The 20,680-nt window shown below is 64.7% G+C and overlaps 1 protein-coding gene across 1 annotated transcript; it reads right to left on the reverse strand.

Annotated features, from left to right (window-relative positions):
* Nucleotides 1-8,605: 8,605 nt before the first annotated feature.
* Nucleotides 8,606-11,670, reverse strand: NKX1-1 (NK1 homeobox 1; the record flags this gene model as incomplete). The annotated part of the gene is made up of 2 exons (XM_081141273.1): nucleotides 8,606-9,432; nucleotides 11,217-11,670. 2 exons carry the CDS (start codon nucleotides 11,668-11,670, stop codon nucleotides 8,606-8,608), a joined length of 1,281 nt encoding a protein of 426 aa, XP_080997399.1.
* Between the last annotated feature and the right edge of the window lie 9,010 nt (nucleotides 11,671-20,680).

The raw sequence follows: 20,680 nt of genomic DNA on the forward strand, positions 1-20,680 counted from the left end.
TCACCTGCTCATTTTTAACTGGGCTGTTTGTTTTGAGTCGTAGAGTTCTTTATATATTTTGGATAGCAGACCCTTCATCTGGTTTGCAGGTTTTCTCCCGTTTGGTCTTTTCACTTTCCTGGTGGTGTCCTTTGGCTCACAACAGTTCATTTTGACGATGTTCCGTCTTTTCTTTTGCTGTGTATGCTTTTGGTGTCGTATCTGAGCAACCGTTGCCTGAGCCCAGGCCACGAGGTTACCCCTGTGTTTTCTCCTGAGGGTTTGCAGGTTCCAGGCTGATCCATGTTGAGTTAATTTCCTATATGGTGTGAGACAGGCTTCCAGTGTCGTTCTTTTGAGTGCAGATGTCCCGTGGCATGAGCACCATTTGTTGAAAGATAATTCTTTTCCCCATCAAATTATCTCAGCAGCTTTGCTGACCATAAACATGAGTTTATTTCTGGGCTCATTTCTATTCCAGTGGCTGCCCTCTGCCGGTGCCGCGTTGTGGTTGGTGGCACCTTGGGGTAAGCTTGAAATTGGAGAGCATGAGTCCCCCAACTTTGTTCTGCTTCAAGACTGTTTTGGCTATTCTGGGTCCCTTTATTTCCAAGGGAGTCTTAGGGTCAGTTTCTGCAATAAAGAGCAGGTATGAGTAGGGATCACACTGAGTCTGAGTGTCACGTTGGGGAGCGTTGTCATCTTGATGTTGTCTGGTCCGTGGGCCTGGGCTGTCCCGTGGGTTTGGACAGTCTCTGCTTCTGCAGCATTGTGTAGCTTTCGGTGTACAAGTTTTGCACTTTTCTGTTAAATTATTCTAAGTACTTTATTCTTCCTGGTGCATTTGTAATGTAACTGTTCTCTGAATTTCATTTTTGGATTGTTTGTTTCTAATGTACAGAAATGCAGCTGACTCTGTACATTAGTCTTGTATTTGCAGCCTTGCTGAACTCCCTTTAGTTCCCTTAGTGTGTGTGCACACGTGTGTGCATGTGTGTGCCTGTGCATGTGTTTGCATGCATGTGTGCGTGCCTGGGTGTGCCTGTGTGTATGTGTGTGCGCCTGTGTGTGCCTGTGTATGTGTGCGTGCCTCTGTGTGTGTCTGTGTGCCTGTGTGTGTGCCTCTGCCTCTGTGCGTGCCTCTGTGCCTGTGTGTGTGTGCGCCTATGTGCACGCCTGTGTGTGTCTGTGTGTGTGTGCCTGTGTGTGTGTGCGTGCCTGTGTGCGTTCCTCTGCCTCTGTGTGTGCCTGTGTGTGTGCCTGTGTGTGTGTGCACGCATGCGCCTTAGGGTTTCCTGTGCACATGACCATGTGATCTCCAAATAGAAATGTTTTATTTCTTCGTTTCCAATTTGAGCTCCTTTGACTTCTGTGTCGCCCAGGAGCCCTGGCTGGAACCCCCAGCACAGTGTTGACCGGGAGGCGGGAGCGGGCGCTGTCTCCTTCCTGGTCTTGGGGTCACACTGAGTGACCTGTGCTGGGTGGGGTTTCGTCTGTGGCTTTTGTGCGCCGCGGTAGTGCTCTTCTGTTTCTGGTCGTTGGGGGATTTGCGCTGAAGGGGTGTTGGGCTTTGCCAGGTGCCCCTCACGTACTGAGATGCTCGCAGGGCTTTGTCCTTGATCCTGGCGACGGGACTGTCGCATCGAGTGCTTCTCGTTGCCGAGCCAGCCTTGCACCCAGGGCAGAGCCCACTGGTCGTGCCGTGTGACCCTGTCCTGTGTCCCTGCCTTTGCTTCACTGGTATTTTGCTCCTTCCACTGGCCTAGTTTGCTGGTGTTTTCTTGAGGGTTTTGCATCTGTTTTCACGGAAGATGTCAGTGTGGGGTTTCTCTGGTGGCGCCATGTCTGGCTTTGGTGTCGCGCGGGCCTCGTGGGCGGAGTGGGGAAGTCCTGCCTCGGCTGTTTCTGGGGGAGTTTATGAAGGGCTGGCGTTAATTCTCTAAACATGTGGGGAGTTCACCAGTGAGGCTGGTCCTGGGCTTAGTTCTGTGGGAGGTTTTCATTGGTGTTTGTTTTATTACTAATTCAGTGCTCGTGGGTCTGTGCAGATGTCCTTCCTTTTCGAGTCAGCGTCCGTAGTCTGCATTGCTAGGAACTTGCCTCTCGTCTGGTCTACAGTTGTTGACAGTTGTTCGTAGTGTTTGTTCATCGTGTCTTTACTTCTGCAGGAGCAGAAGAAGTGATCTTGGAAACTTGAGGGTTTTTTAAATTTTATTTTCTTGGTCAGGCTGATGAAAGGTTTAGCATTTTACTGATCTGTTCAAAGACCAGCTTTTAGATTTGCTCCTTTCCCATCCCTCACCCACTGACTCCCGCGCGGCCTCTTCCCTCCCGGGCGTGTGTGGGTTTCGTCTCCTTCCTCTAGTCTCTGAAGGTGGGAGTCAGCGCGTCGACTTGAGATCTGCCTTCTTTTCAATGTCGTGTTTGCAGCTGTCAGATCTCACCCCATACGCTTGGTATGTTGTGTTTTCATCTTTACTTAGCTCTAAGTATTTCCTAATTTCTCTGGTGATTTCTTCTTTTTCCCAGTTATTTAGGAGTTTGGTGCTTAATTTCCACATAGTTGGGAATTTCCCAAAATTTTCTGTTATTTGATTTCAAATTTCATTCCATGGGGCCAAAGGACACGTTCTGTGTGACTCCAGTCCTTTGAAACTGAGACTTGTTTTGTGGCCGAGCATCGGCTCTGTGCTGGAGCCGCCCTGCGTGCCCGCGAGGAGGCGTGTCCTGCTGCCGGGCGTGTCTGTCGGCGTCGCCGTGCAGTGCGTCTCACCCTAGGGCCAGGCATCGCCTTGGTGCTGGGGGAGGCCCTGCCTTCAGTTTGCATGAAGCACCACATCTGTGACGTGCAGCAGAACAAGGTCGGCCTGCGTGTTTCGCTGTCATTTCTTCCTGGTGGACCAGCCCCTTCCTAACGGGCCTCCTGTGTCTCTGCAACAACCTGTCTCAGGCCTTGTCTGATACTAGTACAGTTTTAGTTGTTTACATGGTGAATCTTTCTCCATCCTTCCATTTTTCATATTACCTCTGAATCTAAAGTTTCTTGTAGACGGCATCCAGTTGATCCTGTTTTAATTTGTTCAGCCAGGCTCTGCTGCTTGAGTGGTGTGTTTAACCCCCTTGCCCGTAATGCACTGATAAGGTGAGACGTGCGTCTGCCATTTTCTGTTTGTTTTCTGCGTGTCTGCTTTTCTCTTAATTCCCCCATTGCTTTCGTCTTGTGTGTTCAGTGGGTGTTTATAATACAGTCTAGTTTGAATCAGCACCCGAGTAGTTTCAGGAATGTACAGAAACAGCTCTGATGGAGCTGTCCCCTCCCAGCTTCTTTGTGCTGGTTTAAAAAAAAAAAAAATTTTAATGTTTGTACTGATTTCAGAGAGAGGAAGGGAGAGGGAGAGAGAAGCATCGATGGTTAGAGAGTCATCAGTCGGCTGCTTCCTGCAGGGCTCCAACTGGAGGTCGAACCCGCAACCCGGGCACGTGCCCTGACTGGGAGTCGAACCGTGATTTCTGGGCCATAGAGGCCGATGCTCAACCACTGAGCCGCGCCGGCCGGGCGCCTTTGTTTTTATTGTGCAAGTTACATCTTTATGGACTGTGAGCCCATCAGCACAGTTTTGTGATTATTGCTTTATGCAGTTGTCTGTTAAATCAGAGAAAAAAGAGAAGATTTACAAACAAAAATACACTCATACTGTCTTGTATCTGGCTGTGTGGTTGCCTTTGTCAGCACCTTTTTTCTTGTGGGGAAGGTCTACTGGCAGTGGGTTCTGCATTTTTGTCTGGGAAGGACCTAATTTCCTTCATTTTTAAACAGTTTTGCTGGATATAGAATTCTCACTTACAGTGTTTTTCTTTCAGCACTTGGACTGTGCCATTCTGGCCTCATGGGCCTGATGAGAAGCCGCTGTTGCTGTAACGGGGAAGCTGTGCCCACGAGGCGGGTTTTCCTGCTGCTTCCAGGAGGCTGCCTGCTGTGGACAGTTTACCCGGGAGGGTCCAGGTGTGGACCTTTTTGTGTGTGTCCTGCTTGGAATTTGTTGAGCTTCCTGGATGTAGAATGTGGAAGGTTTGGGCCATTTCTTGAAGGAGTCTTCCTGCCCCGTCTCCTCTCCGCTCGGCCCCGTTGTGTGCGCCGGTTTGGCCGGTGGTGTCCACTCGTCTCTGAGACCCTGTTTGTTTTTCTTCACCCTTTTTTCTGTCCCTCAGACGGGACGATGGCCTGTCTTCAAGGTCCAGTTCTTCTGCCACCTAAAATCTGATGGGCCCTCTAGTGACTTATTTCACTAGAGGAAGGTCTGGTACTTCTCAGCTCCGGAGTTTGATCTTCCAGGCGACATGGAGAAGTGCGGCCTGTGTCCAGTTGCTGTTCTCTGGGGAGTGAGACTTGCTTCCCTTTTCAGTAAATCGTGTGTCCCCTCGTTGCTCATTTCCTGCTGGCTTATTGGTTTACTTCTTATTAAATTGCAGGGGCTCTTTGTTCACTGAGAAACGAGCTCTCCATGCACATTGCGAACGTTTCCTCCACTTGTCTTCTGGTTTTGCGCGTGTTTTCCTGTGGGCTTTATGTAGTTGACCCTAATCTGCCTTTCACAGCGTCTGAGGTTTGTGTTTCTTCCCCACTCAGATTATATAAAAGTTCTTCCATGTTTCCTTCTGTACATCTGTGGGTTTCATCGTACATTTAAGTCACTGATTTACATCTCATTAATTGTAATGTAAAATATGACCCAGGAAGCCTAATGTTTTGTTTCAGTTGGCTTCCCCCCGTTTATGAATGAAGCCACGACTTGCGATTTGAAACGCCACCTTGTGCGGTGCTTCTGTTTCTGAACTTGTTCTGTCCCGTCACTCGCGGGCCTATGACATTTTAACCACTGTAGCTTTGCAATATGTTTTTATGCCAGAGACCTCTTACATTTCTGTCCACCAGAGATGGAAGAGTGTTTATATAAATTTAATTCAGGAGTAATGTTACTGGTGCTCTTTTTATCACACCTTTTAATGATTCTCCACGAGTGTTTATTAAAAGAACTGTGGGTCGCCCGGCCGGGTGTGGCTCAGCGGTTGAGTGTCGACCTAGGATCCAGGCGATTGGGGTTCGATTCCCGGTCAGGGCACATGCCCGGGTTGTGGGCTCGATCCCCAGTCAGGGGCGTGCAGGAGGCAGCCGATCAATGACTCATCATTGATGTTTCTCTCTCTCTCCCTCTCCTTTCCTCTCTCTGAAATCAATAAAGATATATTAAAAAAAAAAAAAGACCTGTGGGTCAGTGTGTTTCTGGCTGGCGGGAGAGGGCTTTGTGGAGGGTGGGATTGGCTGGCGTTGTGACTGGTGGGTACTGTGCAGGTTCCATCATGCTGAGTCCAGGATGTCAGGTACTAGGCGCTGGGGGGCCCGGGGGACTCCCCACTTCCCTCAGGCCCCAGGTGACCCAGAGGAGGCTGACCCGCTCCCTCAGTGTCAGCACCCTCCCCTTTCCCACCTGTACTTGTCACGATGTGGTTTGGGACTCCCTGAGTCAGGGAGGGTCAGGGGGGGCTTGGGAAGGCCTGGCCAGTAGGTGAGTTTGGTGCAAGAGGCATGAACCCACCTGTCGGAGGGGGTGCCCCTTACCTGGAGGGGCCACAGAGACCAGGCAAGAGCTGAACAGCTGGGAGGGCACAAAGTCCCAGCAGCTTCTCTTCCTCCTGCCCCACCCACCTGGGACTCAGCCTGTCCAGCACCTACCACCAGTGTGAGGACACGTGGGCACCGGCTGCTTCAGAGGGGCCACCACACGGGACTGGGCTGGGCTGGGACAGTGTCCTGACTTGCTGCCTGCTGTGGGGTGGGGCCCTGAAGTGGAGCGAGGTGGGCTCCAGGGTTCACTGTGAGGTGCCGTGGGGCAGGGGCCACGGTCCCAGATGGAGGAGAGGTGGGCCTGGCCCTCAGGGCTAATCCGGCCACTGTGGGATGGGGACGGGGCAGGAGGGGTCCAGGATCCCAGGTTCTCTATGGTTTCAAGGAGGAGGAGGGAGCCACGGAAGAGCCCCACGGAAGGAGGGCAGAGGGGTCATGAGAGGTGTAGGGGAGCAGGCTGCTGGCCAGGTGAGTGCCCCTACTTGAGGGTGTGGCTGTGGCTGGATAAGGCCCAGGGTCCCCAACATGCCAACGGGAAGGGGGTGGGGGGGGCAGAACAAAGCTGTGTGGGTGGGCAGGGCAATGGGCAAAGCTGCAAGGGCTCTGCTAGCAGCCCCCATGCCAGGTCCCCCTTTTACTAGGACCGTTGCTTGACCAGCTAAAAAACTACAATTCCCAGCCTCCTTAGGCCAGGAGTGGTCATGTGACTGCACCCTGGCCAATGAGATGCGAGCAGCTGTGTTCCCGGCTGCCCCTGGAATGGGGATGTGAGGGCTGGAGCCCTGTCCTCCATCTGGGTCTGTGAGGATGAGGCCAGCACAGGGATTGTGTGGGGACAGCTGGACAGAGCTGTGTCTCCAAGGACACTGTGAAGGTGTCATCGTTGTCCAGGGCCACCAACGACCAGAATTACCTCCTTTCAACTCTGTTCATTTAGATTTTCTCTTTCCTGCGGCCAGAGCCAATCCTAACACACAGTGAGCGGGCTGGGTGGTGGGCTGGGCTCCGAGGCAGAGGAGGGCAGGGGTGGTGCCGGGAGGGGGCCCCAGGGAGGGGGCCGGGCGTGGGCTGTACCTGTGGGGGGCAGCGCCTTGCTCAATGACAGAGGCTCCTTCCACGCGGTGGCTTTGTTGTGGACACTACAGGGGTACGATTGTGGGGTTGTGGGAGGGATGCTGTCTGGGCCAGGATGCTCAGATCCTGGGGCAGTGACAGCCCCTCAAGACACTGACACCAAAGTGGGACCATGGGGAGAAGGGACAGGGAGAAGGAGCCTGCAAGGTCACCTCTCACCTCTGCCTCCAGCTCAGCCCTGGGGCGCTGGGCTCTGAGTCAGACACAGGAGCCCCTGGGAACTGGGCAGGCAGGGGGGCCCCAAGCCTAGTGGGAGCAAGAGCGGTGGGGCCAGCCTGGGGGCCCGACTGCAGAGCCAATGGGAGAGAGCCGGAGAGCTGGGGCTGGAGCCAGGCCGCAGGCGGGCTCCTCCGGGAGGGAGCGGGGCGCTGGGCAGAGCCCGGGTGGGGCCACCCCAGGAGCCCCGTGGCCTCCCAGGCCTCCGTTTCCTCCCGTGATGTGTGGACAAGCACAGCTCAGAAACCCACGAGGTTGCCGGGAGGCCGGGATGGGCTGATACAGGTTGGTCCCCGCGGGGCCTGGCACATGCCAGATGTTCACCAGAGAGACCGCAGGCCCCCAGCTCCCCAGCGGGCCCAGCGGGCAGCCGGAGGCGCGGGGCGCGCGGTGTGGGACGTCCGCCCTGGCCTCGTGGCCTCCAGCCGCCCCGCGCCTGCCCAGCTGGGCTGAGGGAGGGCCCGCGGGCGTGGCTGCTGCCCCGGGTGACCGCGGACGGTCGGGAGGCCCTGGCGGTGAGGGAGGGAGGAGGCCGGAGCGCAGGCCCGCGTCCCCAGCGCCCTCCCTCCCGCCCGCTTCTCTGGCGACGCTGCGGCCGCCTGGCCGGAGGAGGGGCGCCCGGGCGGCAGGGAGGCTGGGGGCCCTGGTCACCACCCAGGGGCCGGGGCTGGGGTCCCCATGTGTCTGTCCCTGACCGTCGAAGCCCAGCTGAGCTCAGCAAGCGGGGCGGGGACCCGGGGAAACCCCCGCTCCTTCCAGCGCCCCTCACCCCCTCGGGCAAACGCACAGCAACGCCCACGAGCTTCCACGGGCCAGGAGCCTTCGGGAACTTCTGGGGGCGCCTGGGGCTCCTGGCTGCCGACACCCCGGGGACGCGGGTCCCGGCGGGGAAGCCAGGGACGTGCCGCCCTTCTCCTCCCGTCACCCTCAGGGCAGGGCGCGCGGGCACCCGGAGAGGGGCGCGGCCGGGGGCGCGGGTGGGGTGGGCCAAGGTGAACGGGGGGGCACAGAGCTGGGGGGCCCGGCTGCCCCTGCCCCGGGCGCCCGGCTGCCCGCACCTGCCCTTTGCCCACCGGCGTGGGGAGGCCCGCGCGCTCTCCTTCACGCCCGTCGCGCCGCGCGGCCGCCACCGCTCCGGGCACGGTGCCCTCGCCCCCAGCCGCGCAGCAGTGTTGGCACCGGGTGCCCAGCGGCAGGACCCCCCCCCCCGTGCCAGGCTCAGGCGCACCCCCACGGCGCCCGCGTCCCCTCCCATCCCGGCGGCGCTGCCCTGGGGACCCCTCGCCGCCGGCCCAGCCTCCGGGTCTCCACGGGCACCTCGCCCTCGGGCGAGGCCCTGGACTCCCACGCGTGGGCTTGGCGTCCGGCGGGGGCTCCTGGGCTCCCCCCCAGGGCCCCAGTGGAGGCGTGGAGGGGTGAAGGCGGCGCTGCGCCCCGCACCCCGCCCGCGGCGGGACTCCCCGAGGCTGCGGGAACCGGGCGGGAGCCCCGCGCGCGCCGGACCCGAGTCCCCGCGGACGGCGGCGAGGGCGACGGGCGCGGACCCGAGGAGCCTGAGGGACGCGGGCGCGGCCTCCTGCGGTTTATTGATTGAACCGAGCTCGGCAAAGTGCTTCCGGCGCCCCCGTGCGCGCGGGGCTCGCGCGGGCGGGCTCAGAGGTGCGGCGCGTAGAAGGCGGGGCCGCCGTAGGTCTGCGAGCCCAGCACGAAGGGCGACAGCACCGCGGGGCCCGGCAGGAAGGGCAGCGGCGCCGCGCACACCAGCCCGCCCGCGCCGTGCGCCGGGTACCCCGCGGGGCCGTGCATGGCGAGCGGCGCGCCCAGCGGCGGCGACGGGCTGAGCGGGCTGAGGCCGCCGGGCAGCCCCGCGCCCGGCCCCGCGCCCGGCCCGGGCCCCGCGCCGCCGCCCGTCGGGGCGCTGGTGTCGGCGCCCGGGTTCTGCTTCTTCCACTTGGTGCGGCGGTTCTGGAACCAGATCTTGACCTGCGTCTCGGTGAGGCTGAGCGACAGCGCCAGGTTGAGGCGCTCGCACACCGACAGGTAGCGCGTGGCCTTGAACTTGTTCTCCAGCGCCACGAGCTGCTCGTAGGTGAAGGCGGTGCGCGCGCGCCGCGGCTTCCCGGACTTGGCGTCGGAGCCCGTGCGCTTGCGCTTGGGCTTGGCGGCCGCCGGCGGGGCCGGCCCCGCGCCCCCCGCCGCCTGCGCGCCCGGGGCCCCCGGGGAGCTCGCGCGGGCGCCCGGCGCCGCGGCCTCCTCGACGGTGCCCGGGGCCGCCTCGGCCTCGGCCGCGCCCGGGCAGCCCGGCCCGCGGGCCGCGAGCCCGCCGCCGCCGCCTCCCGCCGCCTCCGCGCCGCGCGCCGGGTCGGGGTCCGGGTCGTCGTCGTCGGGCGCCTCGTCCGCGCTGTCGGCGCTCGGGCTGCGGCCGCCGCTGCTGTAGCCCCGGGGCTCCGCCTCGTCCGCCGGGTGGGGGTCGCCGGCGTCTGCGGGGACCGGGCGGGAGGGACGTTAGGGCCGCGCCTCCCCGCCGCCCCGCAGCGTCCCGCCCGCGCCCGCGCCCGCGCCCGCGCCGTCCTTCCCTTCGCTCCGCGCTCCTCCCGCCGCCCGGAGCCCCGCGCCTTTGCCCGAGCGGGACCCGCCGAGCTTCCCGCGCGGCAAAAACTCAGATCGATCCCCGGGGCAGAGACAAACTTAATTAAACTCATTTCGTGTCGTGCACGAACTAGTTAAGGGCCGTTTCATTTCTCTCGGCCTCCATCGCCCTCCGATGCCCCGGGCGTGCGGGAGCCTCGGGCCAGCGACGGGGCGGGGGGTGGAGCTGGCCACGCCGAGGGGACATCTGGGGACCAAAGTCCGCTGCCCGGTGCCCCCTCTGCCTCGAGCCGCGGGCCCGGAACTGGGCCGCGCTCGGCTCCTCCGCGGAAACCCGGCCCGGGCGGCGGGGTCCGAGCGCAGAGACCGCGGAGCGGGAGTCGCCCCGAGCGCAGCCCCGAGCCGCCCAGCAGAGGCCTCGCGGCGGCTGCATTTCCAAACCCGAGACTGGGAAGAAAGCGTCTGTCCTGGGGGCCGGTCTGCGCAGCTCCCACCCCCCAGGAGGCCCCGCAGCCGCGAGAGGAGCCGGGGCAGGTGCCCCGCGCGGCGCCCTTGGTCCCGCCGTGGCGCGGGGCTGGCACGGAGCCGCCCGGGGAGAAGCCACCGGTTCAGCCCTGGCAGATTCCTTCGGGGCAGCCGCAGGGGTTACCAAAGCCAGCGGGGCAGGTGCCCTGGCGCCCACCCACCCTCCAGCAGCTGCAGGGGACCCGGGGCACCCGGCCACCCGGCCTCGCCCTGTGCGCCTGGGCCGACCCAGCTCCCCCGGGCCAGCAGGAGGCCGGGCCTTTTGCCCGCGGCGGGCTCCCAGCGCGGGGCGCGCTCCGCGGAGACGCCGGAGCCCCGGGCGGGCGGAAGGCAGGAAGGGTCCCCCCGGCCGGCCTGGGCCGCGCCTCCCTCAGGCCCCGTGGGCGGCCGCGTGCCCGGGGCTCCCCTCGCCCGGGACGGCGGCCCCTGTGAGCAGAGGGGCCGGACGCTGGGCGGAGGACGGGCTTGGGGAGGGGCACCCAAAGCAATCAGGAGCCGGTCGAATGCAATTCTCGATCAATAGCGGCCCCTAATAAGTGTAATAGGTTTTAATCGAGTAATTATCCGAATTTTGACCCTATAATTTAGATGTTCGGGGGGGAGTTTGCAAGGTGCTTGAAAGAGATATGCACGCGGCCGTAATGGGATATCGACCGCCCGGCGCGGGCCGCCCCATTACCGGCCGCTTTCCGCCGCTAAGCACATTTCCCCTTAACTGTAATCGAAGGGATTTAATTGTTTTTCCAGAGATAACCAGCGTTTTGTCACAATTAGTCTGATTTGTCAAAAAAAAAAAAAAGGGGGGGGAGGGAAGGCCTCAGGCGGGCGGCGGGGAGGTCACGGGCCGGCCGCGCGTCCGACCCCCCAGCGCCCGCTGCCCTCCGAGGCCCGAGATGCGCCGGCCGCACCCGGCGGCCCTGCAGCCCCGCGGCCCCGGCCCGGCCGAGCGGAGGCAGGCGCGGTTCGCTGCGGGCCCCGGAGTCCGGGTCGGGCGGAGGCCGAGCCAGTGCGGGCCCCGCGCGCTGCGAACTTCCCGCCGAGCGCTGGCCCCAGGCCCGCCGGCCGGCCCGGGGGGCTCCGGAGGGTGACCGCGCGGCTCCGCCCGTGTCCCCGCCCCCGGCCCGGCCCCGCGGGGTCCTGTCCTACTCACGCGGCGGCTCAGCCCCGGCGGCGGCTCCGGCTCCTCCCGCGGCGGCGAGGGCGCGGCGCTCCAGCTCCTCTGCGCGCGGCGGGCGCCCCGGGGCGGCGGGGACCGGGGCGCACGGGCCCGGGGCGCACGCGGCCGGCGCCACGGGGCCCAGCAGGACACAGCGGCGTCTTCTGCTGTTGAACTTGTTGGGGTCCAGGATGTCCAGCACCGAGAAGGAGGTGGGGCGCGGCGGCGGCGCAGGGCGGGCCGCCCCAGCGCCCTCGGGCGCCGCGGGCACCGTGTCGCTGGCCGCGAGCGGCGGGGCTCCGGCCCGGGGGAAGGCGGGCGGCTCGGCGCGCCCGTCCATGGCGTCCCGGGCGGCGGCGGCGGGCGCCGGGGGTGCGGGCCCCGGGCCGGGGCCGGGCGGCGGCAGCGCGGGGCCGTCCCCGGGAGCCGCCGGGCCGCTCGCGCTCATGCCGGCCTCCGGCCGCTCCGGCCGCTCCGGCCGCTGGGGACCCGCCGGCTACTGCGCTCCCATCTCCGGCCCGCGCCGCGCTCCGCTCCTGTCCCCGCCGCGCCCCGCGCCCCGCGCTCGCCGGTGCCGCCGCCGCCTCAGGCGCCCGCCGCGCGCAGCCCGCACATTTATGGCGACCCACCGGCGGCGCCCACGCGCCCGCGACCCGCACACACGTGCGCCCGCAGGGGCTCCGCCGCCCTCGTTAGCGCGCGCGCCTAATTGGCTGCTAACGGTCCCGGGCGGAGGAGGCGGGCCTCGCGCGGGACGCGCGGACCGAGTCCCGGCCGGACGGACAGACGCGCCGCCGGCCGCCGGAGCGCAGTGGGCCAGCGGCCGTCACGGTCGGCGGCGCGTCGCTGCGCCCCCGCCGGTCCGCAAGCGGCGGCCCGCCTCCCGGGCGCGGGGGGCGGAGACAGCGGCGTTTAAATAATTGCGGGATCCATGGGCGGCGCGGGGCCCGCGGCCGGGCGCGCGCCCGGAGTCGGCGGGGACATCCCCGCGCGGACGCGGGCCCGCCGGCCTCTCCTCTCGGGCCGCCGCTCCGCGGGCGCCCCGGGCTCCTGCGCCCCCCCGCGGCTGGGGCGGGGAGCGGGGCCCCGAGGGCTGCTCGGGGTCCTCGCCGCGTCCTCCGCCCCCTCCCGCGGACCCTCAGCAGCTCGTCCCGCCTCGCCCGGCCGCTCCGCTCGCGTCTCCTCTGGAGCCTCGGGGCTTCCTCGGCCCAGGCCTTTGCCCCTCCATCTCCTCCCGCCCCCGACGCCCCCGCGACGTCAAATTAGGGCCCCGCCTGGTGTCTGGCGGGGGGGGGCCGGTGGCCCCGGGGTCGCCCTAGAGAAGCAGAACCGAAAACGAGGAAGGCTGGGCAGCCCCCCGCCCCCCGCCGCCCCAGGGTGGCGACCCAAGGACCCTACCCCAGCCGGAGACCTGCACGGAAAGAAAAGCGGCGCCCTTCAAGGAAGGGGAAGCATCACGGCAACTCCCGCCCCACGCGCGGAGATGAGGCCGCCCCCGTCCCGGCCTCCATTGTGCACACCCGTCTCCAGCGGCCCGCGTCCGCCCAAGGCCCTGCGCCGCCGCCCTCGCGGGACCGCGGCTCCCCCGCGGGCACCTCCCCCCCGCGCCCCTGCTCAGCCCACGAGCACGCCGGCCGCGGGTGGGACCCGGTGGGAGTCGCGTGCGCGTGCCTAGAGCGTGTGCGTGCGGCCGCGACGGCGTGAGTGCGCGCGGGCCTGTGCGCGGGCGGGGGGCGCGCCCCGCGCGCGGCGGTCCCCGGAGCCTGCTCCGAGCACAAGGACGGGTCCTTTGCAATTACCGCGGGCAATGATCCTTTGGAAGCAGAAATTAAAAGTTGGGAGAAATAATGGGGGACCGATCAGCTGTAATTTGGGCCAAGCTCGGACGCGCGGAGCCTCGGGGAGGCTGGGACCGGGGTCAGGCCGGGCCGCCCCTCCCCCAGCCGGCCCTCCCCCGCGCGGGCGTCCGAGATTCTAATCAGACCCGCAACACTGTCCTCTCCTTGCCAGGACTTGATTTTTCCTTTATCTTTAAATTATAAATCACCTCTGGGGGAAGGAGGGTGGGTAATCTCTCATCTCAGGGAGGTAATTATCTCCTTCCGCCCCCACCTTCCTGGAGGGACTCTGAGGCTCCCCCACCCTCCCCCAGCCAAGTTTGAATACAGATTTGCGCACCCCATTCACGCGCGCGCTCATTCACCGCAGGCGCCGCACAAGCGCGATTCATTCACCACACACAGGCCCACCGCCCGGGGCGCGCGGCCCGCAGCCTCCCCTCTGCCTCAGCCCCGCGCCCCTGCGCCCCGCAGGGCTGCCACCCTGCTCCCCACAGTGCAGAGCTGCTGGGCACCCTGGGGGGCAGGTCCCGGGCAGACCTCGGACCTGGCTCCAGGTGGTCTCGGTGCATCCCAATCCCTCAGGGGTGCCTCAAACCCCAGCCACGGAGCGTCCGTCCCTGTGGACCACAGCAGCGGGGCGCACAGGGCAGTCCCCGCCCCGCACCCTGCTGGGCTGGTTCCAGGTCTGCTGTCGCCCCCGCAATACACCGGGATGCTTGCGGGTGAGGGAGCGAAGTCAGCCCTCCTGGCACAACTTTCATTCCACACGAACACAAACACACATAAAACGACGTTTTGTGTGGGTAGATGCAGTGCCGTGTATGGTGAGCGCACCGACGCACCGTAAGTAGAATACAGCATATTAAATATGATGTGTAATAAACACAATGAAATAAAAAAATCCTAACACACAACCACACGGTGCCCCCCCCCAGGCTCCACAGGGAGAACCCTCTTCCCACTGAGAAGGGGCTGCTGCTTCGGGGTGCAGTGCTACTTGGACGAAGCGCTTGAGTTTGGAGGTGCTGAGATGCCCCTCTCTGGTCCCCTCCCCCCCCCGCCCTGCAACTTTGAACTGGGAGCTGCAGCAGGCAGGGAAGTGAATGGCAGAGTCTGCAGTCCTGGACAGTGGGGTGCGAGGGGGGACCTCCAGAGCGACATAGGGGACCTCGGGTCACTTTCCCATGGTAAGGGGAATGCTGTGTGTGGACAGGGCTCAGGGAGGTCATGGCATCCTCTCCTGCCCCACACCCACCCCATCCTTAAGGAACAGCCAAAGTCAGAGAGATGCACAGCACCCCTCCTCTCCCAGGTACCCTGAAACAACCCTGCCCTCCCCCCAACTTCAGCCAGAGGGTCTGGGGCAATGAAGACGTCCTTTCACTCCTAATCACAACTGATTGTCAATTAGACCCTCATTTGTGCAGTCTTTGCCCATCTGCCATATCTGGTTATCGCCAAGCCGCCAGCTCCATTGCGGGGCCCCAGGTGGGCACTGACAGGTGAAATCAGTGCTGGAGATGGGACGGCCCTGCCGACCCGGTGGACAGAACACGCCCCTTCATTTCTACGCCCTCACCCACTGCGCCTCAGTCAAGACCAGATGGAGTCATTGGTGGGGCGGGAGAGGGGTGTCAAGTTGGGGACCAACATGGGACAGGGACAGAGATCTGGGGGAGGGACTGGTGGTAAAAGGTCTTAGAAGTGGACCTGGAAAAGGGTGGGTGAGGGCTGAGATTGTGCAGAAGAGGAAGGGGGTGTTTGGGCTCTATCCTCTCACCAGCATTGGGGCTTTGGGAAGTTTTAGAGACAAGGGCAGGAGGGGCACCCCACCACCCTTGCCGCTAACTCACGTGTTTCTGAGGCTCCACCTCAATTTTTCATATATCAGTTGTCAAGGTTGGATTCCACGTGACCTCTAAGGTCCCTGTACCCTCCCCTCGAGGGTCAGATGATGACCAGATCACAGCCTTCGTTGTACCTGGTGGTGGGGGTGGGGGCCCCCCTTCTTCTCTTGCACCCAGAGAGCTTTACTGGACAAGCCGGGAGGGCAGCAGTGTTCAGGGGGCTCCAGGGGCACATGGATAAATAACCCCCGCTTTGTATAACGCTTGCTTCGTGCAAGCCACCCCCCACCCCAGGGCGCCCGGGTCCTCCAACAAGCGCTGCGACGCATGCAAGGCAGGAACCACCATCCCTACCCGAAAGTTAGAGCCCGGACTGAGTCGTGCCCTCTCCGAACGGGCCGCCTTCCTGCGCATCTGTGGGGAGGGTGCAGGAGGCAGAGCTGGGGAGTGGGGAGAGGCTCCTGCGCCCCCCTTCTGGCCTCTCCGCCCCTCCGCCCGCGATGAACACTTGCTCACCCAGAGACTGGAAAGTGGCCTTTCCTGGGTGTTGGCTTCCTCCGCGTCTTCTCTAAGGCGCACGTCCCCCGGGGTCTGCCCCCCGCTCACGACACCAGGGAAGAGAGGGAGACGCGGGCTGCCACCTGCCCCAGCGCCACGGGCCCGGCCCCGGCGGCCGCGATCGGGACCACGGACAGCGCCCGGGGCGGCGCCCGGCAGGACCGCGGACAGCGCTCGCCCGGCCTCCCCGCAGCGCTCGCGCGTTTTCAGCACCGCAAACCCGACAACTGCCCGCCGTCCCTGACACCCGCACCCCGTCCTCGGGCTCTCTCCCCCAAACTCTGGGTCACCCCGGAGGGGAAGAGGGCGGCGGGCCGCGCGCGTGGCCGGAGAAGCTGCGCCCGGTGGGCAGCCGGCCCAGTCGCGGCCAAGCCAGGGCGGGACTTTGACAAGGTTTTCGCTGCCCGGGTTTGTTCTCCTGCTTGTAAGTGGCGCGAGTTCAGGGATGAAAACAGCACACGGCGCCGGCCCGGCTCACGGCGCGGGGTGGGCCAGATGCCAGGTGCGGTTGAAACGCTTTAAACTTAAAAAACAAAACAAAAAAGCAGCTGGAGCAACCGGAGCGGGGCCAAGGGTGCTGGATGTGCAGGGGGCACCCCACTCCCTCACCAGGGCGGCCGCGGTGTGGGCCGGCCCCCTCCGGCCTCAGCGGCGCGCGGGCTCCAGGGCGGAGTGGGACTCGCCACCCTGCGCATGGGGTAGCCGCGGCTGGAGGGGCTCAAGGTCACCCTGAGGACCCAGCACGGCCCACCCGCCCCTCAGGCGCAGGCGCTCTCCCTGGGCATCCTGCAGCCGCCCAGGCGCAGGTGCCAGGAGGAGCTCACCCCTCCACTGGCCGGTCATCGGCGGCCGTCCATGGCAGGCCTCGGCCGGGGCGGGCCGTGAGGAGGACGGGGCAGCGAGCGCCAGCCGGGCAGGGTGCCCGCGGGGAGGGCCCGGGGCTCGGTTTCCAGGGGGGGCCGGAGGTGGCCTGACAGGCTGAGGGAGGGAAGAGGCGGCCGGTGGGGAAGTCAGGGGGGCGGGAGGGAGCTGGGTGGGCTCAGGGTCCGAGGGGGCAGGAGGGCGAGCCTGGGGCCCAGGGGGGCCAGCGGGGACACAGCGGGGCGGCGCCCGGGACGCACCCGGAGCTCGCCCGCGGGGCTCGCTGGGGTCGCGAGGGCACGAGGGGGGGTGACGCCGCGTAATGAGCTTAATTGAGGTTAATGCCTCTCGCGCGGCTCCCTGATTATTGAATTATTATTACCGCGCGATGAATCATAATTAGAAGGTTGAGCGAGGCTCCAGGGGAGCCTCGGAGGAGCGATTCTGGTGCGCGCCGCTGCCTCCCCGCCCGGGCCGCCCCCGAGGGGTCTGGGGGGCGTGGGCCTGACGGGGGGCTACGTGCCCGCAAGGGGCCGGAGGCGCGTCCGCGGGGTGGGGGACGGGGGGGGGGAGCGAGGCGCGGGGGGCCTGTGCGAGGGGCCGAGTCCGCTGGGGCATCGCCCGCGGGCGGGGGGCGCGTGCGTCCCGCTGCTGTGCCCTCGGGCGCGTGATGGGACCGTGATGGGGGCGCCTGGGCGGGAGGGCCTCGGGGTTGTGCGTTCCCTCCTCTCAGGTGGAACTGCAGCACCTCCCGCCTCCTCCCTTCCCAAGGCCCCCTCCTGCGGACAGAGTCATTGTGACCCCCACCCGTGTCCAAGTCCTCGCAAGGAGCGGGCTCCCAGGCACCTCGGTGCGTGCACGTGGGTTGAGGATGTGTCCACATCCCGTGTGCACGTGAGAGTGTGTCTGCTCCTGTGTGAGTGTGTCTGGGTGTCCACGTGTGTGCATGTGTGTGCACGGTGTGTGCATGTGTGTGCAGGCCTGTGTGAGTGTGCACGGTGTGTATGTGTGTGCACGGTGTGTGTATGTGTGTGCAGGCCTGTGTGAGTGTGCACGGTGTGTATGTGTGTGCATGCGTGTGTGAGTGTGCACGGGTGTGCATGTGTGTGCAGGCGTGTGTGTGGCTGCGCACCGGCCTGGGTCTGACTTCGTCTCCGCAGCCGGGTGCCGCGCGTGCGGGTGGGCTCGGGGTCGCAGGGGTGCGGCCAGGGGCGCCTGGTCCGTGCGCGGCGCTGAGCCCCTGGGCCTCCCCCTGCGCAGCTCCGCCGGGAAAGTCCTGGGAAGGGGGGGGCGCAGGGTCCCAGGGCGGGCGACGAGTCGGTCTCCGCCCCCGCCCCGCCCGGCCCCGTCCCCTCCCCGCCCCCTTTCCGCCCCGCCCCGCCCCCCATTCCGTCCCCCCGCCCTCCCCGCCCCCCATTCCACCCCCCCCGCCCCTCCCCGCCCCCTTTCCGCCCCTCCCCGCCCCTCCCCCTCCCCCTCCCCGCCCCCCATTCCGTCCCCCGCCCCCCGTTCCGCCCGAGGCGGGAGGAAGGACCCCGGGCCGGGCCGGCGATCTCCGCGAGCGGCGTCGGGCGGCAGGTGACGGCTAAAATTACCCGGAATCAATATTCTCACCGGGTGTCCGGGGCTGATAAGCGCCGCCAAGACAATGTTGACTATTAAAGTCGACAGCTTGAGATATTACACTATTAGTTATGCTATTTTTAATAATCTATAATATTTGGGCTATAATTAATTAATTATACGGGTCAGATAATATCTCGGGCGGGAATGAGGTCTGAAGGACCTATTACGGCGGTAATGAGAAAGGAGACTCGGCTCTGGGGACAGGTGCGGCCGGGGCGGGGACACTGCCGCCGGGGCTGCGGGTCGGGCTGCGGGTCGGGCTGCGGGTCGGGCTGCGGGTCGGGGCTGCGGGGCCGGGGCTGCGGGTCGGGGCTGCGGGTTGGGGCTGCGGGTCGGGCTGCGGGTCGGGCTGCGGGTCGGGGCTGCGGGTCGGGGCTGCGGGTCGGGCTGCGGGTCGGGCTGCGGGTCGGGGCTGCGGGTCGGGCTGCGGGGCCGGGCTGCGGGGCGGACTGCGGGTCGGGGCTGCGGGGCCGGGGCTGCGGGTCGGGGCTGCGGGGCCGGGGCTGCGGGGCGGACTGCGGGTCGGGGCTGCGGGGCCGGGGCTGCGGGGCCGGGGCTGCGGGTCGGGGCTGCGGGTCGGGGCTGCGGGGCCGGGGCTGCGGGGCGGACTGCGGGTCGGGGCTGCGGGTCGGGGCTGCGGGGCCGGGGCTGCGGGGCGCCGGGAGAGGGGGAGTCTGCGTCCTGCTGGGCCCAGGTGTCCAGTCCTGGCCACCCCCACCTGCTTTCCCAGCGCCCCTGCTTTGCGAGGTTCAGGGGTGCCCCCCAGTCCCCACCGCGGGTCCCTCCAGTGTCTTCCCAGCGCAGAGAATGAAACCAGTAGCTCTGGTCTGAGCGGCTCGGCTGCCCACCTGGCTGCCCACCTGGCTGCCCACCCGGCTGCCCACCGGCACCCTCGCTGCCTCTCCCTGGGCCGGGGCACCCCTGCCCGGGGCCTTCCTGCTGCTGCGGGAATGAGCCAGGCTCACTCCTGGCCCAGGGCCCTTGCACTAGCTGTTCCCTTGCTCTGGGCTGGACCCCCGTCCTCACACATGCTCATTTCTCTGTTCCAACAGCACCTCTCTGAGGGCCTGGGACTGTCCCCAAATGCATTATTTACTCACCCGCTGGTGGCAGGAAGGAGTGACAGGGGCCGGGCTCTGCGGCTCCCAGTGGAGTGACCTTCTGCAAGTGCGGACGTCCTGTATGTAAAACCAGGACACAGGCACAGCCCTGAGTGGGGGCTGCCCGGGTGGGACGTGGGTGTGTCGTCCACAGTAGCCGCCCTCCCACCCCGGGTCCTGCTGCAGGAGAGGGCACTTGTCCCTCACCAGGACCCTTTGCTAAAACGGCAGAACCAGGTGGTGCTCAGGAGGTGCCCCCAGAGGACAGAGGACCCTGGGAAGGGTGGGGCTTGGCACCCAGGAGTGGGCTGGTGGCCTTGGGCTGTGGCTGCAAGCTAAGCCCACCTGCCCAGGGGCCTTGGGGCTCTAGCCGCCTGGGTCCTTGACCCTCTGTGATGGTCCTGACAGGGCAGGGGACCTCTGCAACCTTGGTACCTGCCCTCCCTGCCAGTCAGCCCCTAGGCCTTACCCAGACCACCCTGCTCCTGTCTCCACATCCTCGGGACCTGGCCACTCCATGCCCTGGAAGAAAATGACCACGAATAACACCGGCTAACAGGCCGTCCACTCCCCACTGCCACAGAGCTGCGGTCTGAGCCATGTCAGCGATAAATATTCCTGCCTGGGGAGATTCAGGGAAAGTCGGTCCACGTCCCACACAGTGGCTGTGGCTACTGTGGAGTTTATAGAAATGCAGAGAAACGCCAAGTCCACACCTGCCGACTTCCCCTTTGCAAGCACGTGCCGCTCATGAAGCCGACCCGGACCTGGGTTCTGGGGCAGGGGCGAGGGATCCAGGCCAAGAGGGCACCTCCCGTGGGTCCCAGTGCCTGCGTGTGAACCGCAGAGCCCAGATAAACACAGCAGGACCCCGGGACCTCACTTCTGTCCTGGTTGAAACCCACCCCACACCTCCCAGAGCAGACTCCACGGGACGTTTCCTCCTGTGCCTTTTCCCATTAAAAATGTATTAATGCCGATCTCCAAGGGGTGTCCTGATCCTGGAGCAAACAAAGGACATTATTGGGAAAAAGTTGGTGAAACTGAGGAGAGTTTTACTTAGTCGTTTACTTCCCAGTGTCTCGCCGGTGCTGGGGCTCAGCTGTGATGTGTGTCGTGTGGGACACTGAGGACTGGGGGGGTGGGGGTGGGCTGGGGGGTGCAGGCTGGAGCTCTGTAGATCTAAAACTGTTCCAGGATAAAAAGCTTACTAAAGTACATTCGTATCACCTAAAATGATATGAACCCACTGTCTTTTGCCTTCTTTGCAGTGTAATATTTAACTGGTTATTTTTGTACTGATGATAGAAAATTTCAATGAAAGAAAATGTTCACTGCTGCCACTCATTGTCTGTTGGGGTTTTGTTCCACGGTGGCTGCGGACAATCACTGTGTCGAGGTGCTCAGGGGCCGACACTTGAGGGGGTCCCGGTGGCCGCCTGCTCTTCAGCCTCCAGTGCAGATGCCCCTCGATGTCCCCGGAGTGCTCTCACCCCTCTCCCAGGTGCCCCCCGTCACAGGTGGGTGTGGGATCACGTCCCGGCTCCCCTGACACAGCAGGTCTGGGTGCTGGAAGCTGAGAAGCAGGGGGCGGCACAGCAGGCCCCGCGGGGAGCCCTGTGCCT

This window comes from Miniopterus schreibersii (genome assembly GCF_964146895.1).
Source record: "Miniopterus schreibersii genome assembly, chromosome: 1".
NCBI classification, from domain to species: Eukaryota; Metazoa; Chordata; class Mammalia; order Chiroptera; family Miniopteridae; genus Miniopterus; species Miniopterus schreibersii.